Below are 22,615 nucleotides of genomic sequence, written 5' to 3' on the forward strand. Positions count from 1 at the left end.
ATACCACATGTGTGGGACTTTTCCACAGCCTGGCCACTTAGAGAGACCCAACATGCAGGGAGCGCCATCATGTGTTCTAGGAGCATAAATTACACATCTAACTTCTTGACTACCTATTACACTTTTGAAGGCCCTGGAGCACCAGGACAATGACATGTGACACTGACGTGGCACTGATATGTGGCACTGATGACACGTGACACTGATGACAGATGGCACTAATATGTGGCACTGATGACACGTGGCACTGATGACAGATGACACTTTTACGTGGCACTGATACATGGCACTGATGACAGATGGCACTAATACGTGGCACTGATGACAAGTGACACTGATGATAGATGGCACTGATACGCAGCACTGATGACACGTGACACTGATAACAGATGGCACGTGACACTGACAGGTGGCACTGATGACAGATGGCACTGATATGTGGCACTGATGACACGTGACACTGATGTGGCACTGATGACAGATGGCACTGATGTGGCACTGATGACACGTAGCACTGATGACAGATGGCACTTATACTTGGCACTGATGACAGATGGCACTTATACGTGGCACTGGGGACAGATGGCACTGATGTGGCACTGACGACATGTAGCATTGATGTCAGATAGCACAGTGGTACTGGGGACAGGTGGCACTGGGGACAGGTGGCAGTGGGGATAGGTGGCAGTGAGGACAGGTGGCAGTGAGGACAGGTGGGGGCAGGTGGCAGTGGGGACAGGTGGCAGTGAGGATAGGTGGCAGTGGGGGCAGATGGCACTTTATTTATTTATTTTTTTACTAACCGCTGCAAGAGGTTCATCTCTCCCTCCTCACACGCTGCCTCTGTGTGAGGAGGAAGAGTCGGCGATGAGAGATGATCTCATATGTTTACGTATGAGATCATCTCTCATTGGACACGCCGATCGTGCTGTAAATGGCCGCTGCGATTGGCCATTTACAAGCGATCTGGACACAGCCAGCACAGAACTTCCCCGATGCGCACTCACGTGAGCGTGCATTGCGGAAGTAAACAGGAGGACGTCCAGGGACGGCCTCCTGACAATTGGCGTCCGTGCTGCAGCCGTTTTTCGAAAATTCTGACAGACCTAGAAATAGAACATGTTCTAAATATTTCCGACTGAACCATTTCCTATCGGGAAACCCGCTCATCTGTATGCTGTTACAAACAGACCAAAATCTACGCATGCTCTGAAGAAAGTACGAGACGGAGGCTATTGGCTACTGAACTTCCTTTTCCTAGTCCCGTCGTACGCGTTGTACGTCACTGCGTTCTTGACGATCGGACTTTGGTGTGATTGTGGGTAGGCAAGACAGTTTCAGTGTAACTCCGTCGAAACTCTGTCTGAAAAACCTTTGGAGTTTATTCCGACGGGAAAACCAGTCGTGTGTACGCAGCATTAGTGTCCGATTTGTCCACCGCAATATCGCAGTCCTGCTTTGAGTCGCTGATTGCTGTCATTACTAATATAAAAAAAAAAAAGTATGTCCCCGAATTTCATTTTAAAAATCTGGTCACCTTATTGTAAATGTGAGTGTTTTTGTTACAATCACAACTACTGGTCAGCACTGTTCATGTGATCTGACTAGTAGGTAGTGAGGTGAACATACACACAGTGCTGGGCTCTAGGACCATGTAGAATTAGTGGGTGGTCGCCTTCTTGTGTTCTCGCCCCGCCATCTTTACTGAGGGAACGGTAAACCACAATAGCAGGGGGGCTTCCTAAATTCCAACCCGGCCTAGAATATAAAGCTTTATTTTTCATAAAACTAGAGGCGCTAAATCACGTCTACAGCACCTTCACCGGCTCTGGGCGGCTAACTCCTATAACGCTTCGCCTATGGAGGGCCTGGTTTAGGGCAGTCAGTGTGTATCTCAGGAGGGATGAAGGATGGAGAAACCTTGCCAGTATGAGGCGCGGCGGCCATGCTTCTCGTGTCACGTGACGTGTGTTAGACATGCCGGTGGTGTGTGCACGCTGAGCCCTACAGAGTCCCGGCCATGTATGCAGCTCGGCTGTGTGTGTGCACCGTCCGCAGGTACTTGTATGCTTCTTCTATCACCACTATATATAGAGAGACCAGGGGGAGAGGAGCCATGGAGGGGAAGGGTCTGCTGTCAGGTCCTGGTGACACAAAGGGACATGTCAGGTCCACACCTTGTCACCCTGTGTCCTGCATTGTCACCTCTCCCCTGTCCTCTACACTTCATCCAGGCCTCATGTACACTTCTCAGGCAGCTCAGCGCCTCTAAACGCCTTTCTCCTGGCAGGAGGAGCGCCTGATTAACCTCTGAAGGCCCGGAAGGATTTACCCCCTTAATCACCAGGTCATTTTTTTTTTTTGCGATACTGTAGTCATTTAACTGACAATTGCGCGGTTGTGCGACGCTGTACCCAAACAAAATTTAATGCCCTTTATTCCCCACAAATAGAGCTTTCTTTTGGTGGTATTTGATCACCCCTGCATTTTTTTTTTTTTTTTAATATTTTGCGCTATAAACAAAAAAGACAATTTTGAAGAAAAAATAAATATTTTTTACATTTTGCTACCACACATATCCCAAAAAAATTAAATAAAAATAAAATAAATTCTTTCATATGTTTAGGCCAATATCTATTCTTCTATATGTTTTTGGTATTTAAAAAAAAATTAAAAAATCGCAATAAACGTATATTGATTTGCGCAAAAGTTATAGTGTCTACAAAATAGGGGTTTGATTTATGGCATATTTCTTATTTTTTTTTTTACTAGTAATGGCGGGGAACTGTGATATATATATATATATATATATATATATATATATATATATATATATATATATATTTTTTTTTTATAACAGGACTGCAACATTGCAGTGGATGGATTGGACACTTTTTGTGGGAGCATTGACAGTGCCAACATTTATACAACAATCGGTGCTATAAAAATGCACTGATTACTTATAAATGACACTGACAAGGAAGGGGTTAACACTAAGGGGTGATCAAGGGGTTAAATGTGTTCCCGGAGAGGGGACTAACTAACTGGGAGTACAGAGAGATCGATGATCACTCTGTACTCCCTGGTCACAACTGGGAACTGTTTCTTTACATTGACAGATCCCCGTTCTCTGTGGAGCGGGTATATCACAGCTGCTGGCCATGCCCATCAGCTCCCCCGCCATGCAGCAGGCGCGCACCTGCTATAGCTGTTAAAGTGGTTGTAAACCCTTTACAACCACTTTAACCTACAGGTAAGCCTTAATCTAGGCTGCACGGTCTAGGAGATATTTGCAAATTGCCATACGGCAATTTCTTCTGCGCATGCGCTGGAGTTAGAAAGGGCATGCTGTGCCCTTTCTAGCTCGGATCCTGCCTTTAAAGGTGGCTCCCGTGCACATGCAAGGGAGTGATGTCACGCGATGGAGTTTGCGGCCCCGGAAGGAAGAGGGGGGAAGAATGGACGCTTGCTGCTAGCGAGGAAGACGGGGACATCGCGGGCTTCTCCTGCAGGTAAGTGTCACATAATGGGCTAGCCCATTATGCTTTACCTTTGCAGGGAAACAAAGAGGAAGTAACACCCATCAGGGTTTACTTCCTTTTTAAAGGGATCGACGTACAGCTATGGCGATTCGGGGGGAAAGAGCCAACCTGCCTCAGTATGACGGTGGCTGGTCGGCATGTGGTTAAAAAACAAGTTAAATGTTGCGTTTTGCATGCGTAGTTATGTGCATTTGATGCCAATGTTTTCTACTGGCCAGAACATTAATGCATTTAAATAGCCAAAATAAATGAACAGGCAGACGCATCTAAACTCGTCTAGCGTTAACGCATGTTTATGTGCATTTGTGTGTTTTTGCTCAAAAGCTCGTCTGAATGCGCTGGTGATTTTATTTTTATTTCAGCCTGTAAACGCTCCTCTTCTAAAACACCTGTAAATACCTGTGTGTGTTTGTGTGTGTGTTTGTGTGTGTGCATGGAATTGCATAGCGGGACGTTTGCAGGCTGAAAATATAAACACTTTTCTTTCCCTGCCAATTGTGCATGAGGATTTGACCATATAGACGAATGACAGCAGTCGGGATGCTCGGTTGTTCTGGGATGACGTCGTATGATGTCAGCACGGCGATCGTGGACACGCTGTGTCACTGGGACGCTGAGACCTCGATCTCGGTAAAGAGCCAATGACGCAGGAAGTGCTGTTTAGCGGCTCTCCTCACACTGACAGAGTGTGAGGAGAGCAGGTCAGCAGCATCTCCTCACAGGGTATAAACAGCACTTGCAACTACCTGTCCCTTTTTGTAGATTGCAGGGGAGATCTTGATCCAGGGGCCTACGGCAAAAGTGGCAATCCTGGTCTGAGTCAGCAGTAGTAATGCAGAGATAGTAAAGTTCCAGGATGTGCGTCCCGCCGGGCAGACAGAGCGTAGGATAGGCTCCACGGGGGCCTTAATACAGCATGGGCCTGGAGGAGACGGCCCCATCCACAGTCGGGGGGGGGGGGGGGGGGGGAGAATCATGAGTCAATTACCGGGGACCTGGTAGAGTATCCATCCAGTGACGGGTGGATTCTCCATTGATTACCCGGAGGTGGGCTGGAAATAACATACTGTACTTAATTCCCTTGAGACGAACCTGGGCCTTGACGTAATCGAAGGTTCTGCGTAGCCTCTGTGTCTCGACCGAGTAATCCGGGAAGAGAATTAATCGTGCATTGTCATACCGGAGCTCAGGCACCTTCCTTGCCTCCCGAAGCACCACATCCCAATCTCGGAAGTTTAACAGTCTGAAAATAAAGGTGCTTGAGGGGTGTTTTCATTATCTTCCACTCAGGTCTCCGTTTTTTTTATCCGAACCTGGAGTGTGTGAAGGGAGGCACGATGATCTCTAATGGAGTCCTCAGAGTCTCCTACACAATGCTCTGCCTCTCCCAGCCTGTCCCGAACTTTGTCCGTGTCTCTGCGCATAAGTCCAAACTTTGTCTACAGAAAAATCGATCTTGGCTGTGAGAGCAGTTTTGCAGCCAGATATTGCCTGCATTAGGGCCTGAAATCGGTCCTCCTCCGCCGTTGGCGGATCTGGATCTGGAGCCGGGGTTTGAGTCGCAAACTGGCGGGAAGAGTCCGCTGCCGCCCCTGCTGCGGAGAGACTTTAGGAGTGGAGGAATTCTTCCGTCTGGCACCGGTTTTACCCCTTCGCATACCCAGTGGGCTCCAGGTGTCACCGGAAGCAGATATCGAGGATGTCGCTGGAATTAATCGGAGAGAAGAGTCAGGTAGGAGCGGAGCTCCTGCACACACGTCTGCTCAGGCCACCAGCTTGACCACGCCCCCATAAAGATCCATATTGTATTGTGTCCTCACCCTAATTTTCTACCGAAGGTAGTATCAGGTTTTCATTTAAACCAGGATATTGTTCTTCATAGTTTCATAGTTTCATAGTTAGTAAGGTTGAATAAAGACACCAGTCCAACCCGAGTGAGTGTCTACCCCTATCCCTGTACACTGCACACTCACATTGGTCCCTACCCTCAAGGAGCCCACAATCTAAGGTCCCCATTCATATACTAAGGCCAATTTTGGTCAGAAGCCAATTAACCTACCTGCATGTCTTTGGAGTGTGGGAGGAAACCGGAGTACCCGGAGGAAACCCACGCAGGCACAGGGAGAACATGCAAACTCCAGGCAGGTAGTGTCGTGGTTGGGATTTGAACCAGTGACCCTATTTACTGCTAGGTGAGAGTGCTAACCACTACCCCACTGTGCTGCCCCGAGGGTTTACTTCCTTAAAGAGGAAGTAAACCCTCCTAAACATGTTTAGCTTGTTAGATAATACTTTTCTCAGGCAGCTGATCGCTGCCTGAGAAAGTGAACTTACTTGTCACATTTTCGTAAAAACCGCCGTTTACATTTCCGTGACGTCAGCCGCGCTTGCGCAGTGTGGTCGTGCGAATGCGGCGTATACTGTATTGCCGACTTTCATCTTCCTGCCTCTCTGCCTTTTTTTAATACGAGGCATTCTCATTGCGGCAGAGGAGAAGTCTCGCGTTGTAAAGCTATCCCTGCTCTTCCTGACACTCCCCCTTGTGACTGAAGACGTCACGCAGGGGAATGAATCATAGAGCAGAGCAGAGGAGAGGAGAGCAGAGCAGAGCTTGTTGTGACTGTTTACTATATTGGTCACATGCTTTGTTGCCTTAGTAACGGCAACCGAGATCGAGGCTTGGTTAGGATTTCTATTGACGTTACGGCGCATGCGCGAGATTTCCGGAGTAAATTCTAACTAAGGGCGGAAATGACGTCCGGAAAGGACGTCAAAGCCAGAATTTGAAATGGCGCGGGCGATACCCGGAAGGGAGATAGTTTGGAAACGATAAAAAAAGCTATTTACAGCGCTCGTTTTGAGAAATAACATATATAGGATGAAGGCTGATGTACAGTATTAGAGTAACAGTAGAAAATTGGAATTTTTTTGGGCGGGTTTACTTCCTCTTTAATTCTTCCCAGAACCCTGTTCTGCGGAAGAAAAGCTATTACATTCTCTTGATCTGGTGAGAGCAGTCAAGGTCTACTTGAATGCGACTGCTTTGATTCAAAAAATGGTTTTGTTTGTGTTGCCTGAAGGTCCTAAAAGAGGACATGCAGCATTGAAATCTACTATTTCTAAATGTATTTGTCAAGTGATTGTTCAAGCTTATGGTTTAACCACTTAACAACCGGCCCATAGCCGAATGACGGCTACAGGGCGGTTGTTTAACTCTGGGAGGCCGTCATATGACGTCCTCCCAGAATTCCGCCTCAAGAGCATCCGTGACCGCCGGGTCCATAGGACCCGGCGCATCACGGATCATGGTAAATGGCTGCTCATCGCGGCCGTTTACCACGTGATCTCTCCGTCAAATGACGGAGTGATCACTTGTAAACAAACCAGTGTCATGTTATGACGCCGGTTCCTCCCTCCCCTCTGTGTACCGATCGGTACAGCGGAGGGGGAAGAGATCGATGTCAGCAGCGCTGTGGGCTGCATCTGCAGTGCCCACATCGCTGCTTACCGAAATGTAACCCCTCAATTCCCTGCTAATACTCTGCAATGCCCGCCAATACTCTGCTATACCAGAATACCAGCTAATACTCTGCAGTACCCGCCAATACTCTGCAGTACAATTCCAGCCAATACTCTGCAATAACCTGCCATAAATTGCCATACTCGGAGATACCCAGCAATACCAAGCCATTAGGGGTGCAACGGATCGTCACCGATCCGTGATCCGAACGGGTCAACCCGCTCGGATCGGCGGTCTCGGCCTTAGGAAAGGCCGTGGCTTCGGCCTAGCTCTGAAGCGGCGGCCATCTTTCTACACCCAGGCTGTTTACACTGATCGCTCCGACGGAGCAATCACACGCCGGTTCTTCTCTCCCCTCTCTCCCCTCTCTGTACTAACCAGCCATCCCTCCATACCCTGAAGTACCCAGCAATACTCTAGCAATACTCTGCAGTACCCCAATACTCTAGCAATACTCTGCAGTACCCCAATACTCTAGCAATACTCTGCAGTACCCCAATACTCTAGCAATACTCTGCAGTACCCCAATACTTTAGCAATACTCTGCAGTACCCCAATACTCTGCAGTACCCCAATACTCTGCAGTACCCCAATACTCTAGCAATACTCTGCAGTACCCCAATACCCTGCGATACCCTGCCAATACTCTGCGATACTCAGCCGTGCCCAGCCATGCCCAGCCATACTCGGCTATGCTCAGCCAATATTACAGTGAGGGAGATTGTGGATATTACAATGGGGACTATATGGTGGTGGAATTTTCACAGGTTTTTGCAAATTCAATTATTATTTGTTGATCCGAAAAATGAACCGATCTGTGACTCTGATCCGAGGAACGATCCGATCTGTGAGTTTTTTTTGATCCATTGCACCCCTACCAGCCATAGACATCTTCCTCCTGCCACCCTCCGGTGCTTCTACTGACTCGCCAATACGATCAAAGACAGAATCTTTTTTTTTTTTATTTCAGGCTTCCCAGCTTAGAGGTGAGATGTGGGGTTTTATTGACCCCATATCTCACTGTAAAGAGGACCTGTCATGCCATGTTCCTATTACAAGGGATGTTTACATTCCTTGTAATTGGAATAAAAGTGATCAAAAAATTTATTTTTGGGGAAAAAAATGTCAAACTAAAATAAAGTAAAATGAACAATAAGAATTTTTTTTTTTTAAAGCGCCCCTCTCCCCATGTGCTCGCATGCAGAAGCGAGCGCATACGTAAGTCCCGCCCACATATGAAAACAGTGTTCAAACCACACGTGAGGTATCGCTGCGAACGTTGGAGTGAGAACAATAATTCTAGCCCTAGACCTCCTCTGTAACTCAAAACATGTAACCAGTAAAAAAAATTTAAAGGGTCGCCTATGGGGATTTTTAAGTAGCGACGTTTGGCGCCATTCCACGAGCGTGTGCAATTTTTAAGAGTGACATGTTGGGTATCTATTTACTCGGCGTAACTTCATCTTTCACATTATGCAAAAACTGGGCTAACTTTACTGTGTGTTTTGTGCTAAAAAAAAAAAAAAATTTTTTTACAAAAAAAGCATTCGGAAAATTGCTGCGCAAATACCGTGTGAGATAAAAAGTTGCAACGACCACCATTGTATTCTCCAGGGTGTTTGCTAAAAAAACATATATAATGTTTTGGGATTCTATGTAATTTTCTAGCAAATAAAATATGATTTTTACATGTAGGAGAGAAATGTCAGAATTGGCCTGGATGCTCCAGAACGCCTGATGGAGCTCCCTGGATGTTGGCCCTCTGTATGTGGCCAGGCTGTGTAAAAATCTCACACGTGGTATCGCCGTACTCGAGAGTAATAGCAGAATGTGTTTTGGGGTGTAATTTGTGGTATGCATATGCTGTGTGTGAGAAATAAACTGATATGACTATTTTGTGGGGAAAAAAAAAAAAAAGTTAAAAAAATCTTGATTTTGCAAAGAATTGTGGGGAAAAATGACAACTTCAAAAAACTCATCACGCCTCTTACTAAATACCTTGGAATGTCTTCTTTCCAAAAAGGGGTCATTTGGGGGGTATTTGTTTTCTGGCATGTTAGGGTCTCAAGAAATGAGATAGGCCGTCAGTACTTCAGGTGTGATCAATTTTCAGATATTGGCACCATAGCTTGTGGACTCTATAACTTTCACAAAGACCAAATAATATCCACCAATTTGTACTTATTTTTACCAAAGATATGTAGTAGTATAAATTTTGGTCAAAATTTATGAAGGAAAAATTACGAATCTGCAAAATTTTATAACAAACTAAGAAATTCATTTTTTTTTACCAAATTTTCTGTCTTTTTTTTGTTTTATAGCACAAAAAAATAAAAAACCCAGCGGTGATTAAATAGCACCAAAAGAAAGCTCTATTTGTGTGGGGGAAAAAAGGACAAAAATTTCATATGGGTACAGTGTTGCATGACTGAGTAATTGTCATTCAAAATGTGAGAGCACCGAAAGCTGAAAATTGGTCTGGTTATTAAGGGTGTTTAAAAGCCCAGTGGTCAAGTGGTTAAAGACTTATACATTTTTCTTTTTTTTTTTTTAATAACCGTTATACTTACCTGCCCTGTGTAGTGGTTTTACACAGAGCACCCCAGACCCTCCTGTTCACTTTGATCACATTTAATCCTATTACAAGGAATGTAAACATCCCTTGTAATGGGAATAGTGCATGGCAGGTCCTCTTTATGGCTAAGACACATCTCTAGTCCAGGCAGGAAAGACAGAGATCAAAGAAAAAATAAACAATCTTGGCCTTTTCAGCTGAGTCCCTTGGAAATCTTTTATGCTCAACTTCAGGCATTGGTGGATTCCTTGGCACCAGAAGGGGGTCAGCTGTCCCCTCCTGCTGCTTGTAAAAACGATCAAGCAGCTGAACTGCCGCTATGACTGTACTTGCAGTGCAGGGAATCGCCAGCCAAAAAAGATGATATCTGTATGATAATTATAGCTGCAGGCATCATTCCGATATCTCCACTCAAAGTCCAGGATGTCATTTGACGTACCTTGGGCAGGAAGTGGTTAAATCTCAACTCCAGGAAATATTTCAGAGTATAGAGTAGGGAAGATGGCAAACCTACTTTTTTTTTTTCTGTCTGATGCCCTTCACTTGGACAGGAAGTGACAGAAGCAATGACAAGTTCCAACTCTGAAGCAGTAAAAATGGCTAACCGCTTGCCGCCCACCTACAGTACTTTTACTGTGGGTGGCCTATCTGGGCTAAGTAACATATGGGTATGTTGCAGCTTGTTTTCTGGGATGCTGCTCGTGTCCCCTGCTGGTCTGAGCTTAATTGGCCACAGCACAAATCTGTCAGAAGGTTACAGCCAATGATTTTGGGTGTATACCTGCTGATCGACTGTGGCCCCATTTACAGCACAGACGTCTGTGTGTTTGTAAACGGAGCACACAGAATCTGCCCAGTTTCTTCTTTTCTGAGCTCTTTTCATTCATGGAGAGAAGCCAAACAGCACATATACACTTGTTAGGCACGTTTAACCCTTTGCCCACCACAGTCAACCCTTTGTTGGCCTTGTCACCCAGCCATTGTCATTAGTACGATGACAGTGTACAGTATTATCACTGAATTTGTCTCACTAGCAACGTCCGTGTCAGTCAGCTAGTGTCCCTCCCATCCAGTGTTAGTTAATGCCAAATTGCCAGCCACACTATGACAGTTATACTATAAGTCACTGATTACCGTCATTACTGACCTAGTGTCTACAGCAGGGGTTGACAAATTTGCTTGGAATCTAGGAGCCAGCTAAAAAAGTTAGGAGCCAGGTCCGTGACGGCGATCTGGACCTGTCCCTGGCCTGACATGGAGACGAGTGAGGGGATTGCCAAGATAGCCCCCAGCCCCCCACCTATCTCCAAGTCATTGCCCATAGCTCTTAGAGGGACATTTTATTTATTTTTTTCAAATGACAAATTTTTTTTAAATTGCATTTTAGTGTAAATATGAGATGTGAGGTCTCTCTGACCCCAGATCTCATATACAAGAGGACCTGTCATGCTTTTTTCTATTACAAGGGATTTTTACATTCCTTGTAATAGGAATAAAAGTGACACACTTTTTTTTTTTTTTTTTTTTTTTTTTTTTTTTTTAAAAGAACAGTGAAAAAAATAAAAATAAAAGTTGAAATAATAAAAAAAATTTTTTAAACGCGCCCTGTCCTGCCAAGCTTGCGTGCAGAAGCGAACGCATATATGAAAGCGGTGTTCAAATCACACATGTGAGGTATCGCTGCGATCGGTAGAGTGAGAGCAATAATTCTAGCCCCAGACCTTCTCTGTAACTTAAAAAGTGCAACCTGTAGAATTTTTTTAAACGGCGCCTATGGAGATTTTAAAGGGTAAAAGTTTGTCGCCATTCCATGAGCGGGCGCAATTTTGAAGCATGACATGTTTGGTATCGATTTACTCGACGCAACATTCTTTCACAATATTAAAAAAAAATTGGGCTAACTTTACTGTTGTCTTATTTTTAATTTTTTTATTAAATACATTTTCCCCAAAAAAGTGCGCTTGTAAGTCCGCTGTGCAAATACGGTGTGACAGACAGTATTGCAACGACCACCATTTTATTCTTTAGGGTGTTAGAATAATATATATATAATTTTTAGGGGTTCTGAGTAAAGGGAAGGAAGATAGGCTGGCAGGCAGGGAAAATTAGCATTGCATCCATTAGCATTGCTGGTTGTAATTCCAACGGCCACCACAAGAGGGCGCCAGATTCCAGAAGGAACCATAGGATCGTAGAAGGCCTCAAAGCCGGGGGCTAAATTACCGGCCGCCGGCGGCGCGACGCGATCTCGCCGGGGGGGTCCGCGAAGAGACAGCATACCCCCAGCTGTGCTGCCCCAGGCGCCATTTCGCTAATTCTAGTCGCAAATGCGACCTGGCGCCCGGGTTTTGTCGAGCCCTGGTCTACAGATCAGTATCTTGAACACAAGCATAACTATACTAGTGTCACAATAATGCCGTGTACACACGACCGGTTTTCCCAACGGAATAAACTCCTGAAGGTTTTTCCGATGGAATTCCGCTGAAGCTGTCTTGCAGTACACATGATCAGACCACATTTCGACCGTCAAGAACTTGGTGACTTATGCCACCTACGACGGGACTAGAAAAAAGGAAGTTCAATAACCAATAGCTTCCATCTCTCGTACTTGCTTCAGAGCATGCGTAATTTTTTGTTACGTCGGAACAGCATACAGACGAGTGGTTTTCCCGATGGGGTCGATTACGTCGGAAATATTTAGAACATGTTCTCTTTCTAGGTCCGTCCAGAATTTTCGACGTAAAAAGTACCATAAGGCATACACACAATCAGACTATACGATGAAAAGTAGAGGTCGACCGATATATCGGCCGGCCGATATATCGGGCGATATTTGCAGTTTTTTAATTAATCGGCATCGGCCGATTGAGCTGATAAAAAGGCCGATTTAGAACTTGGAACTTTGGAAATGACTTCTGTAATAGAAGTCAGTGTAAGTTGCCTGAGGCCGCGTACACACGGGCGGACTGTTCGCCCAACTTTGTCCGTCAAACAGTTTCGGCAAACAGTCCGCTCAAAATTAGCATGGACGGACATGGCCACACACGACGAACGAACAGTTTGCTGAAACCGTGCGCGATGACGTGAACGGCACGTACGACGGGACGAAAAATATGACGTCCTATACACTGCATTATAACTTTCGGCGTGAAAATCCTTTCTGAGCATGCGCGCAACTTTGTTTGACGAACAAGCCTACACACGAGCGGACTGTTCGCTGAAACAAGGTTTCAGCGGACAGTTTTACGGAATTTAAAAAAAAAAAAAAAAAAAAAAACGCCCCATTGGGAAAGGTTAGGTTTTATGAGATGAAGGGGGATAAAAGATGTCAATTGGAAAAGTGTATCTATACCCAAGAACAGGGGTTTGATTAACAAGAACTTTCAAGTCTTTGACTGCTTTCACGTTGCTCCATTAAAGAAATGCATCAAAAACACGTGTTTTTGCCATGATGCGTTAACTTTTAACGCAACCCATAATGGATTTTTTGCCGTGTTGCGTTTTCCCCCATATCACTTCCCACACCAATGAGATGCGATTTTATTTATTTTTTCCATGTGATTTCCAGTGCAACTTTGATTATACTTCAATATAACTTTACTCACAAAACTCACATCAACATTAGATAAGCAGACTTTGATAAGACCAGTGTGGTGTGTGGTTGTGTGTTTATTTTTTATTTTTTTTTATTTTTTTCCCCCCCACCTCTTCTCCCAGGTCATCCTTGCTGCATAAAAACTCCCCTCCCAAGCACATTCCATTCACACCCGAGCATGGCGGAAACGCACTTTCCTTATCGCATTTTGTCACTAGGCAAAACATGCCTCTGCTAACTGTGATTGGGGCGTCCTTCTTCACAAATGGGCTGCTTTCACATGTGTGCATTTCTGAACATGTGGCAAACCACCCAGAAAATTCATGCTTTTCCATGTGTTTGAGGAATGCAGTGCAAACGCGCATCGCGCTTGTGCTGCCATACATCGCATCTGCATAATTCCAGCCGGGCCGCAACCAGCAGTTGCCCTCACTCTGGCATGCTTGGTGATTTTAAAACGTGTAGCGCAATCATTGTTTTGTGTGTAGGCTCCCCAATGCATGGGTTTTTGTATGTATTCGTTTGTACGTGGATGTAAATGGGTGATTATCTGATATCTGAAAATGGACAAAGGGTCCACGTGTGTGGAAGGGGACTTGGTGTTCTTTTTTTTTTTTCAGTTTTTTTGTTTTACCTTTTTATTTTGACCTGGTGATCAAGCCAGTAACACAATACCCGTCCTAGGGTAACAACATAAATTTTCTGTATTGTATCTATGGAGGGACAGCCTTGTCACTCTGGTCATCCTTGCTCCTAATTGGAATTACAGAATATTCCCAACCAACCCACCATTCCCCCCCCCCCCCCCATATAACATGTGGGAAAGGTGTAGTCCACAGGGGTTACTTGAGCAGGGCTGATAAAACTCCTTGGGATGCCGGCAGAAGTACTGTGTTGTCAGCTCAAAGGAAGTTAGGAGCTGTTTGGATTTCAGGCTAGAATTTTGTTTGCACTTGGACCAGGGGCGTAACTATAGGGGGTGCAGCAGTCGCGACCACAACTGGGCCCTGTGCTGCAGGGGGCCCATGCAGCCCCCTCTACATATGGCCGGCAGCAGCATAGGCAGCTAGGGGTACCAGTGCACCATGCACACGGGTGGCTGGAGGTGGAGGGTGACTAGCAGAGCTTCATGCTCGACTATCGCACTGGCTGCTCTTTAGTTGTGCATTCCCCGCATGACCTGTGTCCTCGGCTGACTCAGAGTACCCCTCTTCTGTTCCATGCATTGCTGCTCAGTCCGATGTCTGTTCTCCCCAGCCAGAGTTCTCATGTGGGGACAGGGACCCCTTCTCACCTGGGGGCAGTAACTTCATCTGCCCTGGAGAAAAGGAGTTAATCTCTTCTGGGGACGGGGACCCAATCCTGCCTAGGGACAGTCCCCCAATGGGGCACCTAAATTTTTTTTAAAAACTAATAAAAAAATAAATAAATAAATAAATAAAAAATACTGATGCCAGTGGTGGAACTACAGGGCTCACAAAGGTCATACCTGTGACCACGCCCTGGAGTTCCACCGCCGGACTCGGAGCGAAGGGCCCTGGCTGGGGTTCAGGGGGGCCCTTTATGGTTTCTTGCATCAGGGCCCTGAAGGTTCTAGTTACGCCACTGACTTAGACTCTGTTCTCACTAGTGCGACTTGTCTGGCGACATGTAAAGTTGCATTACAAGTCAAACCATGTGTATTTCAATGGCCATGATTCTAATCGCTGCCACTCCAAAAAAAAGGTCCCTACACTACTTTGATGTGACTTGGGTGCCATAGAGTGTACAATTCACATGAAAGTGAGCACACTAGAGTGGTGGAGGGTTCTGAGTGTGAGAGTTACTTGGGTGGGACGGGGTTTGGGGACTGGGGCTCCCGCTATATTTTATACCGCAATAGTAGCTTTTGAGGTGCTTTATCCTGGTGGGTTATTTTTTCTATGCATGGCTTTGGCTGCACTTCCCTTTTTAAAAGGGGTGTGGCACTAAGCGGGTATTTCCTCTCCCAGGACTTGGTTGGGTTTTCTGCACTAGTGAGAACGGATTATTACTTAACAGATATAACAAAATGCTTTTACTGATATAATTAATGGACCAAAACAGAGCAAATACGTTCATAATTAGGGTTCACATAAACTTTAATGACCAGCAAATGTCTTTTCCAGCTTTGTTATATAGCAAAGTGTCTTATTTAGCTAAAACGTTAGTGACAGGCAAGCTGATATAGCAGAGCCCATTATTCACAGATCATTACACTTGTCAGATGCTATTTAAATATGTTGGGTCATGGCATGCAAAAAAGCTAGAGGAGTTTCTTCCACCAAAGACACTGTCCTACTATGTTTAGTATTCATTATTCTTACAGAAAAGTCATTAATGGGGAACCTTGGTCAAAACAAAGGCTTTAGTAATTGTTCATGATATCAGATGTCAACTTAAAGCGGGAGTCCGCCGGGACTCCGCGTTTTTTTTTTTTTTTTAAAGGCCAGCAGCTACAAATACTGCAGCTGCTGACTTTTAAAATAATGACACTTACCTGTCCAGCGCGCCCGCGATGTCGGCACCCGAAGCCGATCTGTAGATCTTTTCTCGAGTGCTGCCGCCGCCATCTTTGGTATGGGAATCAGGAAATGGAGCCTTTCGGCTTCATTTCCCGGTTCCCTACTGCGCATGCGCGAGCCGCGCTGCGCAATAAGGACGGTCCCCGCTGCCTCTGGGATCTGTGTATTTTCCCAGCAGGCAGCGGGGCACTTGCGGAAAGGGGCGGGACTTGCGGAAAGGGGCGTAATATACGCCCCTTTCCGCAGAGAGCTATCCCGGAAGTGGGTGCAGATACCTGTACTGTACAGGTATCTGCACCCCCTCCCCCCTGAAAGGTGCCAATTGTGGCACCGGAGGGGGGGAGGGTTCCGATGAGCGGAAGGTCCACTTTAGGGTGGACCTCCGCTTTAAGACTATTCTTGGCATCTTTTTATAAAGCAGAAAATGTCATGGCTTTTCAGTCACTTATTTGCAGGTCACCACTTACTTGCTTTATAAATATTCACAAATGTATTGCGATGGTTTAGATGCATTCCCTTGTTTCTAATGGATAAATCTGAACAACTTGACCTCTGGGAGTTTTTACCCCCTTCATGACCAGGGCATTTTTCAACACTGCACTTCTTTAAAGGAGACTTGTAGCCAAAGCTCGTTTGGCTGTACCTCTCCTATGGATCACAGGCGTGCAGTTTGTTTTGCACTCCTGTGACCCATTTTCCACAGAGAGAGGACTGAAGTCACAGAAGTCAGTCCAGGCACCGTGCCATCGCAACAAAGTCTGGATCCACCAGGTGCCTGGACTGACACTAGGGGTGCAACGGATCGTGACCGATCCGAACGGGCGGACCTCTTCGGATCGGCACCCCATGCGGGGGCCTAGCTCCGGAGCAGGCGGCCATCTTGGTACACCCGGCGGCAGCGAGCTGTGCGCTGACGTCACCCCCAGCGCAAGCTGCCCTCATTCAAAACTTCTTTTATGTAGGTACCACTACATCTATTACTTAATCTAACCTAATAACTAACTACTATCTATCTAAGCCTTTCCACTTGCTTTTATCATTCAGTTGTGGTGGACACTTAAATACTCCATAACAGGTACAAGGCACTGGCAGGCATTGAAGGCAATGGTGAGATAAAAATTACATGTAAAAATACAAGGGATTGCTCGGCACAGGCACATAGTGTTATACCTTTTATTTAAATAAACAATCCCCCCCCCCCCCAATAAAATGCAGCTTATTACAAGCACAAAAACGGCATATCACTGATGATTTGCGCCAATAGGCATCATCCCGGGACTCGTCACGGTGGTCTGTTTGGAGGAACTTTGACCTGTGGTGAGCTTGGTGCAAATCGTCAGTGATATGCTGACTGTTTTTATGCTTGTAATAAGCTGCATTTTATTGGGGGGAGATAGTGTTGTACTTTTTTATTTAAAGAAAATGTGGCTGGGGGGGAATAGTGTTGGTTTTATTTTTATTTTTTGCTGATCCGAAAATTGATCCGATCTGTGACTCTGATCCAAGGAACGATCCGATCCGTTGCACCCTTAACTGACACCCAGCTACTGAGAGACTGAGCCAGCCACCCCCTCCACAGCCCAGCGCTCCAGTGAGCAAGGAGGGGGAAGAGCAGAGAGCTGTGACTGTCAGTCACAGTGGGGAGCATCGATAGTTTCAAGAAACTATCCATGCTCCCCGCTGAGACCACCGCCTGTGGAAGGGAATTCCACATCCTTGCCGCACTTACAGTAAAGAACCCTCTAAGTAGTTTATGGGTAAACCTCCTTTTCTTCTAATTTTAATTAGTGGCCACGTGTCTTGTTAAACTCCCTTCCCCAAAAAAGTTTTATTCCTATTGTGGGGTCACCAGTATGGTATTTGTATATTGAAATCATATCTCCCCTCTCAAGCGTCTCTTCTCCAGAGAGAATAAGTTCAGTGCTCACAACGGAGCTGGAGGATTATCGTTTTATAAGAGTGATCAGCGATGTTCGATCACTCAGTTCTCTGTGTAAAGAAGTCGGGGGCAGATGCTGCATCCAGCTAGGTAAGAATATCATTTTTTTTTTTCCCCACACAAATGGAGCTTTCATTTGGGAGTATTTGATCACTGCTGGAATTTTATTATTGTATAAATAAAAGGCTGGGGGGGAAAAAAAATAAAAAAAAACTTTTATAAAACATATCCAATAAAAAATATCAACAAATAAAATTTCTTCATAAATTTAGGGCAAAATATATTCTGCTACATCTTTTTGGTAAAAAGCAAATCCCAATAAGTGCATATTGATTGGTTTGTATGAAAGTTATAGTGCCTACAAACTATGGTATTTAAACTAGAATTGCCAAGGCTATAGATGCTATGCTGTAATGGTCGTGATCAGCGACCTTTATAATGTGACTTTTGATTTGTATAGATGTAATTTCCCTGATTCATTGTCACACAGACTTCCAGTTCAGAATACAAAATATTGTAAAAAAATATGGTCTGTTGTAATCAACACTAGGGATCCTGCCCTCCTGAGAAATGCCATGTGTGGGATTACAGGAAGTGGCTGAAAATAGTCTGCAGGAGATCAACAGCACTAAGATACAACAAAGGAAAACCGGAAAAAAAAAAAAAATGTAAAAATAGCGATCCTAGAAATATAAATGTCATAAAGTTAGGGTGGGTTTTTTTTTTTTTTTTTTTTTATAGCCCAATTTCAACCAAAACCAAAAAAGGTTTTACCCCCACATTTCCAACACTGACAAGTCCTGGCTGCACATCAATTTCCAATTGTGACACGCTCTGCCCGCACTTCTTTTTGTGACGAGCCCCACCCACACTTCCTTCAGTAACAATCCCCAACCACATTTCCAGTTCTAATACTGACAGTCCCCGCCCACATTTCCAACAGTGTCGGGTCCCGTCCACATTTCCAACAGCTGATAAGCCAGCGCTCTTGCTAACTATCGTGTTTCCCCCAAAAAACAGATGGTATTTGATCATCTCTGCGTTTTTTTTTTTTTTTTTTGCACTATAAACAAAAAGACTGACAGCTGAAGAAAAAACTTTATTTTTTATTTTTTCAGGCCTGCGGCTGACAAATCTGACCCCAAGTGACACTTTTTGGTGATGCCATTACAATGATCAGTGCTATAAAAATGCACTGATCACTGTATAAATGGCACTTGCAGGGAAGGGGTTAACGCCAGGGGGGTGATCAAAGGGTTAAGTGTTCCCTAGGGAGGTGCTTTCTAACTGTTGGGGGGGACAGACTCACTGGGAGTAGAGAGGGTTGCTGTTGATCAGCTGATGACTAGGAACAGCTGATCCTTCTCTCCTCCCCTGTCAGAATTTGTAATCTGCCTTGTTTACATTGGCAGATCCCCATTCTGCCTCTCTTTACCCGCTCACTGTATCTAATGCACAGACCGACGTACAGGTACGTTTGTTTGCGCAGCCGGGCTGCCCTGCCGCAGTATGTGTGATGGGTGATCCAGACGTGATTGTAAAATCCAATAATTGACTCTATTACAGTAGTATATAGTGTACAATCTGTGTGTTTCTGTAATATAGCTGTGCCAAATAACTTTGATACATTAACGCTCAGCTGACCTGCTGCTGCTCTTCTCTTCTCCCAGCTGTCAGCGGGGGGAATCTCTGCCAGTGCTCAGAGCGGGGAAGAGCGCTCCAGCGGGTCACAGAAGGTGCTGTAACGAAGGTATTCGGAGCAATTCTATTACAGAAACATACACATTGTACATTTAATACTGTAATGGAGTGGATTATAGGATTTTACAGCCACTTTAACTCGGTTCACACTGGGGATTCCTGACAAGCAGGGAGGGAGAGGGGGAGAGAAAACTGCACATTACATGATCAGACCTACCCCGAAAATAAGCCCTACTTTTGTTGCCAAAATTAATTTAAGACCCGGGCTTATTTTCTGGGAAGCAGGGTAGGCGCTGGATTACTTTCACAAGCAGCTGGAGGGGCCTCCCACCACCTTCCTCATCTTCATTGGGCTGTTCCGTCCCACCAGGGAACCTGATCGTCCATCCGGTACTTCCTGTGGGCAGCAACTGATTAAATATAATGCTCTCGCAGACACCTTTTTTCATTATTAATTGGTAGTAATTTGCCAATTATGACTGAATAGATTAACTACTTAAAGAGGAAGTAAACCCTGATGGGTTTACTTCCTCTTTTTTTCCCTGCAAAGGTAAAGCATAATGGACTACTATGCATCGCATAGTAGCTCATTATGTGTCACTTACCTGACACAGGAGCCAGCGAAGTCGCCGCTGTCACCTGTAGTCCGCCGCATCCATCTTGGTTGTGGCGTCTCTCGCAGCTCCGACGAATGACAGCGGAGAAGCCGCGATGACGTCACTCCCGCGCATGCGCACGGGAGTCGCGTCTCGGAGCTCCGACGCTGCCATTCGGCGGAGCCGCGATGACGTCACTCACGCGCACGGGAGTCGACAAATTAGGCAAATCCATTCTTGGACTTGCCGCATTTAGTGCGCCCGCGCGCCGCTGTCTACGGCGCATGCGCCGTAGACAGCGGTGCCCATTTTCGGGCAAATATCTCCTAAACCATATAGGTTTAGGAGATATTACTTGGACCTACAGGTAAGCCTTAATCTAGGCTTACCTGTAGGTCAAAGTTGTTTGGAAGGGTTTACTTCCATTTTAAGGACTGAGCCTCTTTTTTTTTTTTTTTTATTTTTTTTTTTTAGATGTGGTGTTTATAAGTTAAAAAGAGGCTTTTTTGGTAGAAAATTAGGCCCCTTTCACACTGCCTGTCAGTTTTGACAGCGGACCTGAACGGGCGCTCTATGCTAGTCTATGGATCGACGGATGTCAACGTTGACATGTCCGCTGACCTCCAACCCGGTCCGAATTGCCAAAAGCAGGCGGATGGCCCTACGTTTGGATCCGTCGCTATCGGAGCGGGTGAGATCTCATGAAAATGGACATGCTGTCCGTTTTCATCCGATCTCTCCATAGAAAGTAGCGGCGCTCGACAAGCCCCTCCCCGCTCAGTGAGCATAGAGGGACCTGTCATCCGCCGGCTCAGTGGAGATCTCCGCCTCGTGTGAATGAGGCCTTAGAACCCCCAAACATTATACATTTGTTTTGTTTTTTCTAACACCCTAGAGAATAAAATGGTGGTCGTTTCAATAATGTCATACCGTATTTTTGGAAAAAATACTTTTTAAAAAAAAATAAGACAACAGTAAAGTTAGCCTAATTTCTTATTTAGTGAAAGATAATGTTACGCCGAGTAAATTGATACCCAACATGTCACGCTTCAAAATTGCGCCCGCTCGTGGAATGGCAACAAACTTTTACCCTTAAAAATCTTCCTAGGCGATGTTTAAAAAATTCTACAGGTTGCATGTTTTGAGTTAGAGGAGGTCTAGGGCTAGAATTGTTGCTCTCGCTCTACCAATCATGGCGATACCTCACGTGTGGTTTTAACACCGTTTTTCATATGCAGGCGCTACTCACGTATGCGTTTGCTTCTGCGCGTGAGCTCGTGGGACGGGGCACATTTTAAACATTTCATTTATTTTTACATTGGCTTTTTTATTTTTATTTTAGTGTCCCTTTTTATTCCTATTACAAGTAGGGTTGTCCCGATACTGAGCATTTTGTGTGAGTACTTGTACTTACACAAATGCTCCTGATGCCAGATCCGATACCTGGGAGAGATAAATAAAGTGACCCGGCGCAACCGGCAGTCAGCGAACAGAATAACAGAAGTGACGCTCCCTGTTGATGACGGTGGTTGGATGCCCATCTTGGTACACCATGCACTTGGCCGCATTAAGTCAGCAGCGGACATCTTGTTACACCCAGTCCATATAGTTCGGGCAGGGTGGAACCTAATCCTATCAGTGCCACCTAATCTGTATTGTGCTTTAAAAACTGTCACATGACATAAAAAAATTAAAATAAATAAAAAGTATCGGTACTTGTGCTCTGTCTTAAAGTGGTATCGGGACAACCCTAATTAAAAGGAATGTAAACATCCCTTGTGGTAGAAAAAAAGCATGACAGGATCTCTTAAATATGAGATCTGGGGTCAAAAAGACCTCAGATCTCATATTTACACTAAAATGCAATAAAAAAAAAAAAAAAGATGTAAAAAAATTAGTCATTTAAAAAAAAAAAGGCCCTTTAAGAGCTATGGGCGGAAGTGACGTTTTGACGTCACTTCCGTCCTGCAGTGTGATTTAGAAAGGTGGGGGCCATCTTCCCCCCTCACTCCATGCCCAGCCACAGAGAGGACCCGATCGCCTCCGCCGCTGCTGACGGCTCTGGTAAGCAGCAGAGGGTACTGGAGCGTGGCAGGAAGGGGGTCCCTCTCCCGCCGCCGATAAAAGTGATCTCGCGCTGAACCTGCCACAGAGACGGAAGAGGTTAAAGGAGCCCTGTGGTAACAGCATGCACAATAATTGTATAACATAAACATTGTAATAACAATACATATCCATGACAATCCGATATAAGCTTAGGTTTAAGAACAAGGAAAAAAAAAAAATCTCCTTTTCATGTTGTTAGTGCTGCCTGCTTGATGGCCATCTCCACAACTTCCTGGATGCTTTTCAGCTTCTGTTTACTTTCAGTTACTAAGGACTACATGTCCCATGGTACGTTGCTGCCTGCTAGCAGTGATTCCTCTACTGACTTTACCTCTGGAAACTCCTCAGCACCTCTGTAGTTCAGCAGACGGGCTCTGTGAAATGTGTGATACAGCTGTGCCTACTCAGACGGCATAGTGATTACATGTCAGAATTCAAGGAAGTAAATGTGTGGGGATCTTCACAAAGGGAGTTTACAAACTATTAGGTTGTTCAGAA

At 45.2% G+C, this 22,615-nt stretch overlaps 1 protein-coding gene across 1 annotated transcript in view; it reads left to right on the forward strand.

Annotated features, from left to right (window-relative positions):
- Window positions 1-1,710: 1,710 nt before the first annotated feature.
- Window positions 1,711-22,615, forward strand: part of NLN (neurolysin) — a 146,949-nt gene continuing 126,044 nt past the window's right edge. The window contains exon 1 of the mRNA XM_077462645.1: window positions 1,711-2,058. Within this exon, the coding sequence (XP_077318771.1) occupies window positions 2,021-2,058 (38 nt within the window). The 5' untranslated portion in view covers window positions 1,711-2,020. The remainder of the gene's footprint in view (window positions 2,059-22,615) is intronic.

The sequence above is a fragment of the Lithobates pipiens genome, unplaced genomic scaffold (assembly GCF_037356315.1).
Source record: "Lithobates pipiens isolate NorthernLeopardFrog02 unplaced genomic scaffold, aLitPip1_a1.2 Scaffold_3, whole genome shotgun sequence".
NCBI classification, from domain to species: Eukaryota; Metazoa; Chordata; class Amphibia; order Anura; family Ranidae; genus Lithobates; species Lithobates pipiens.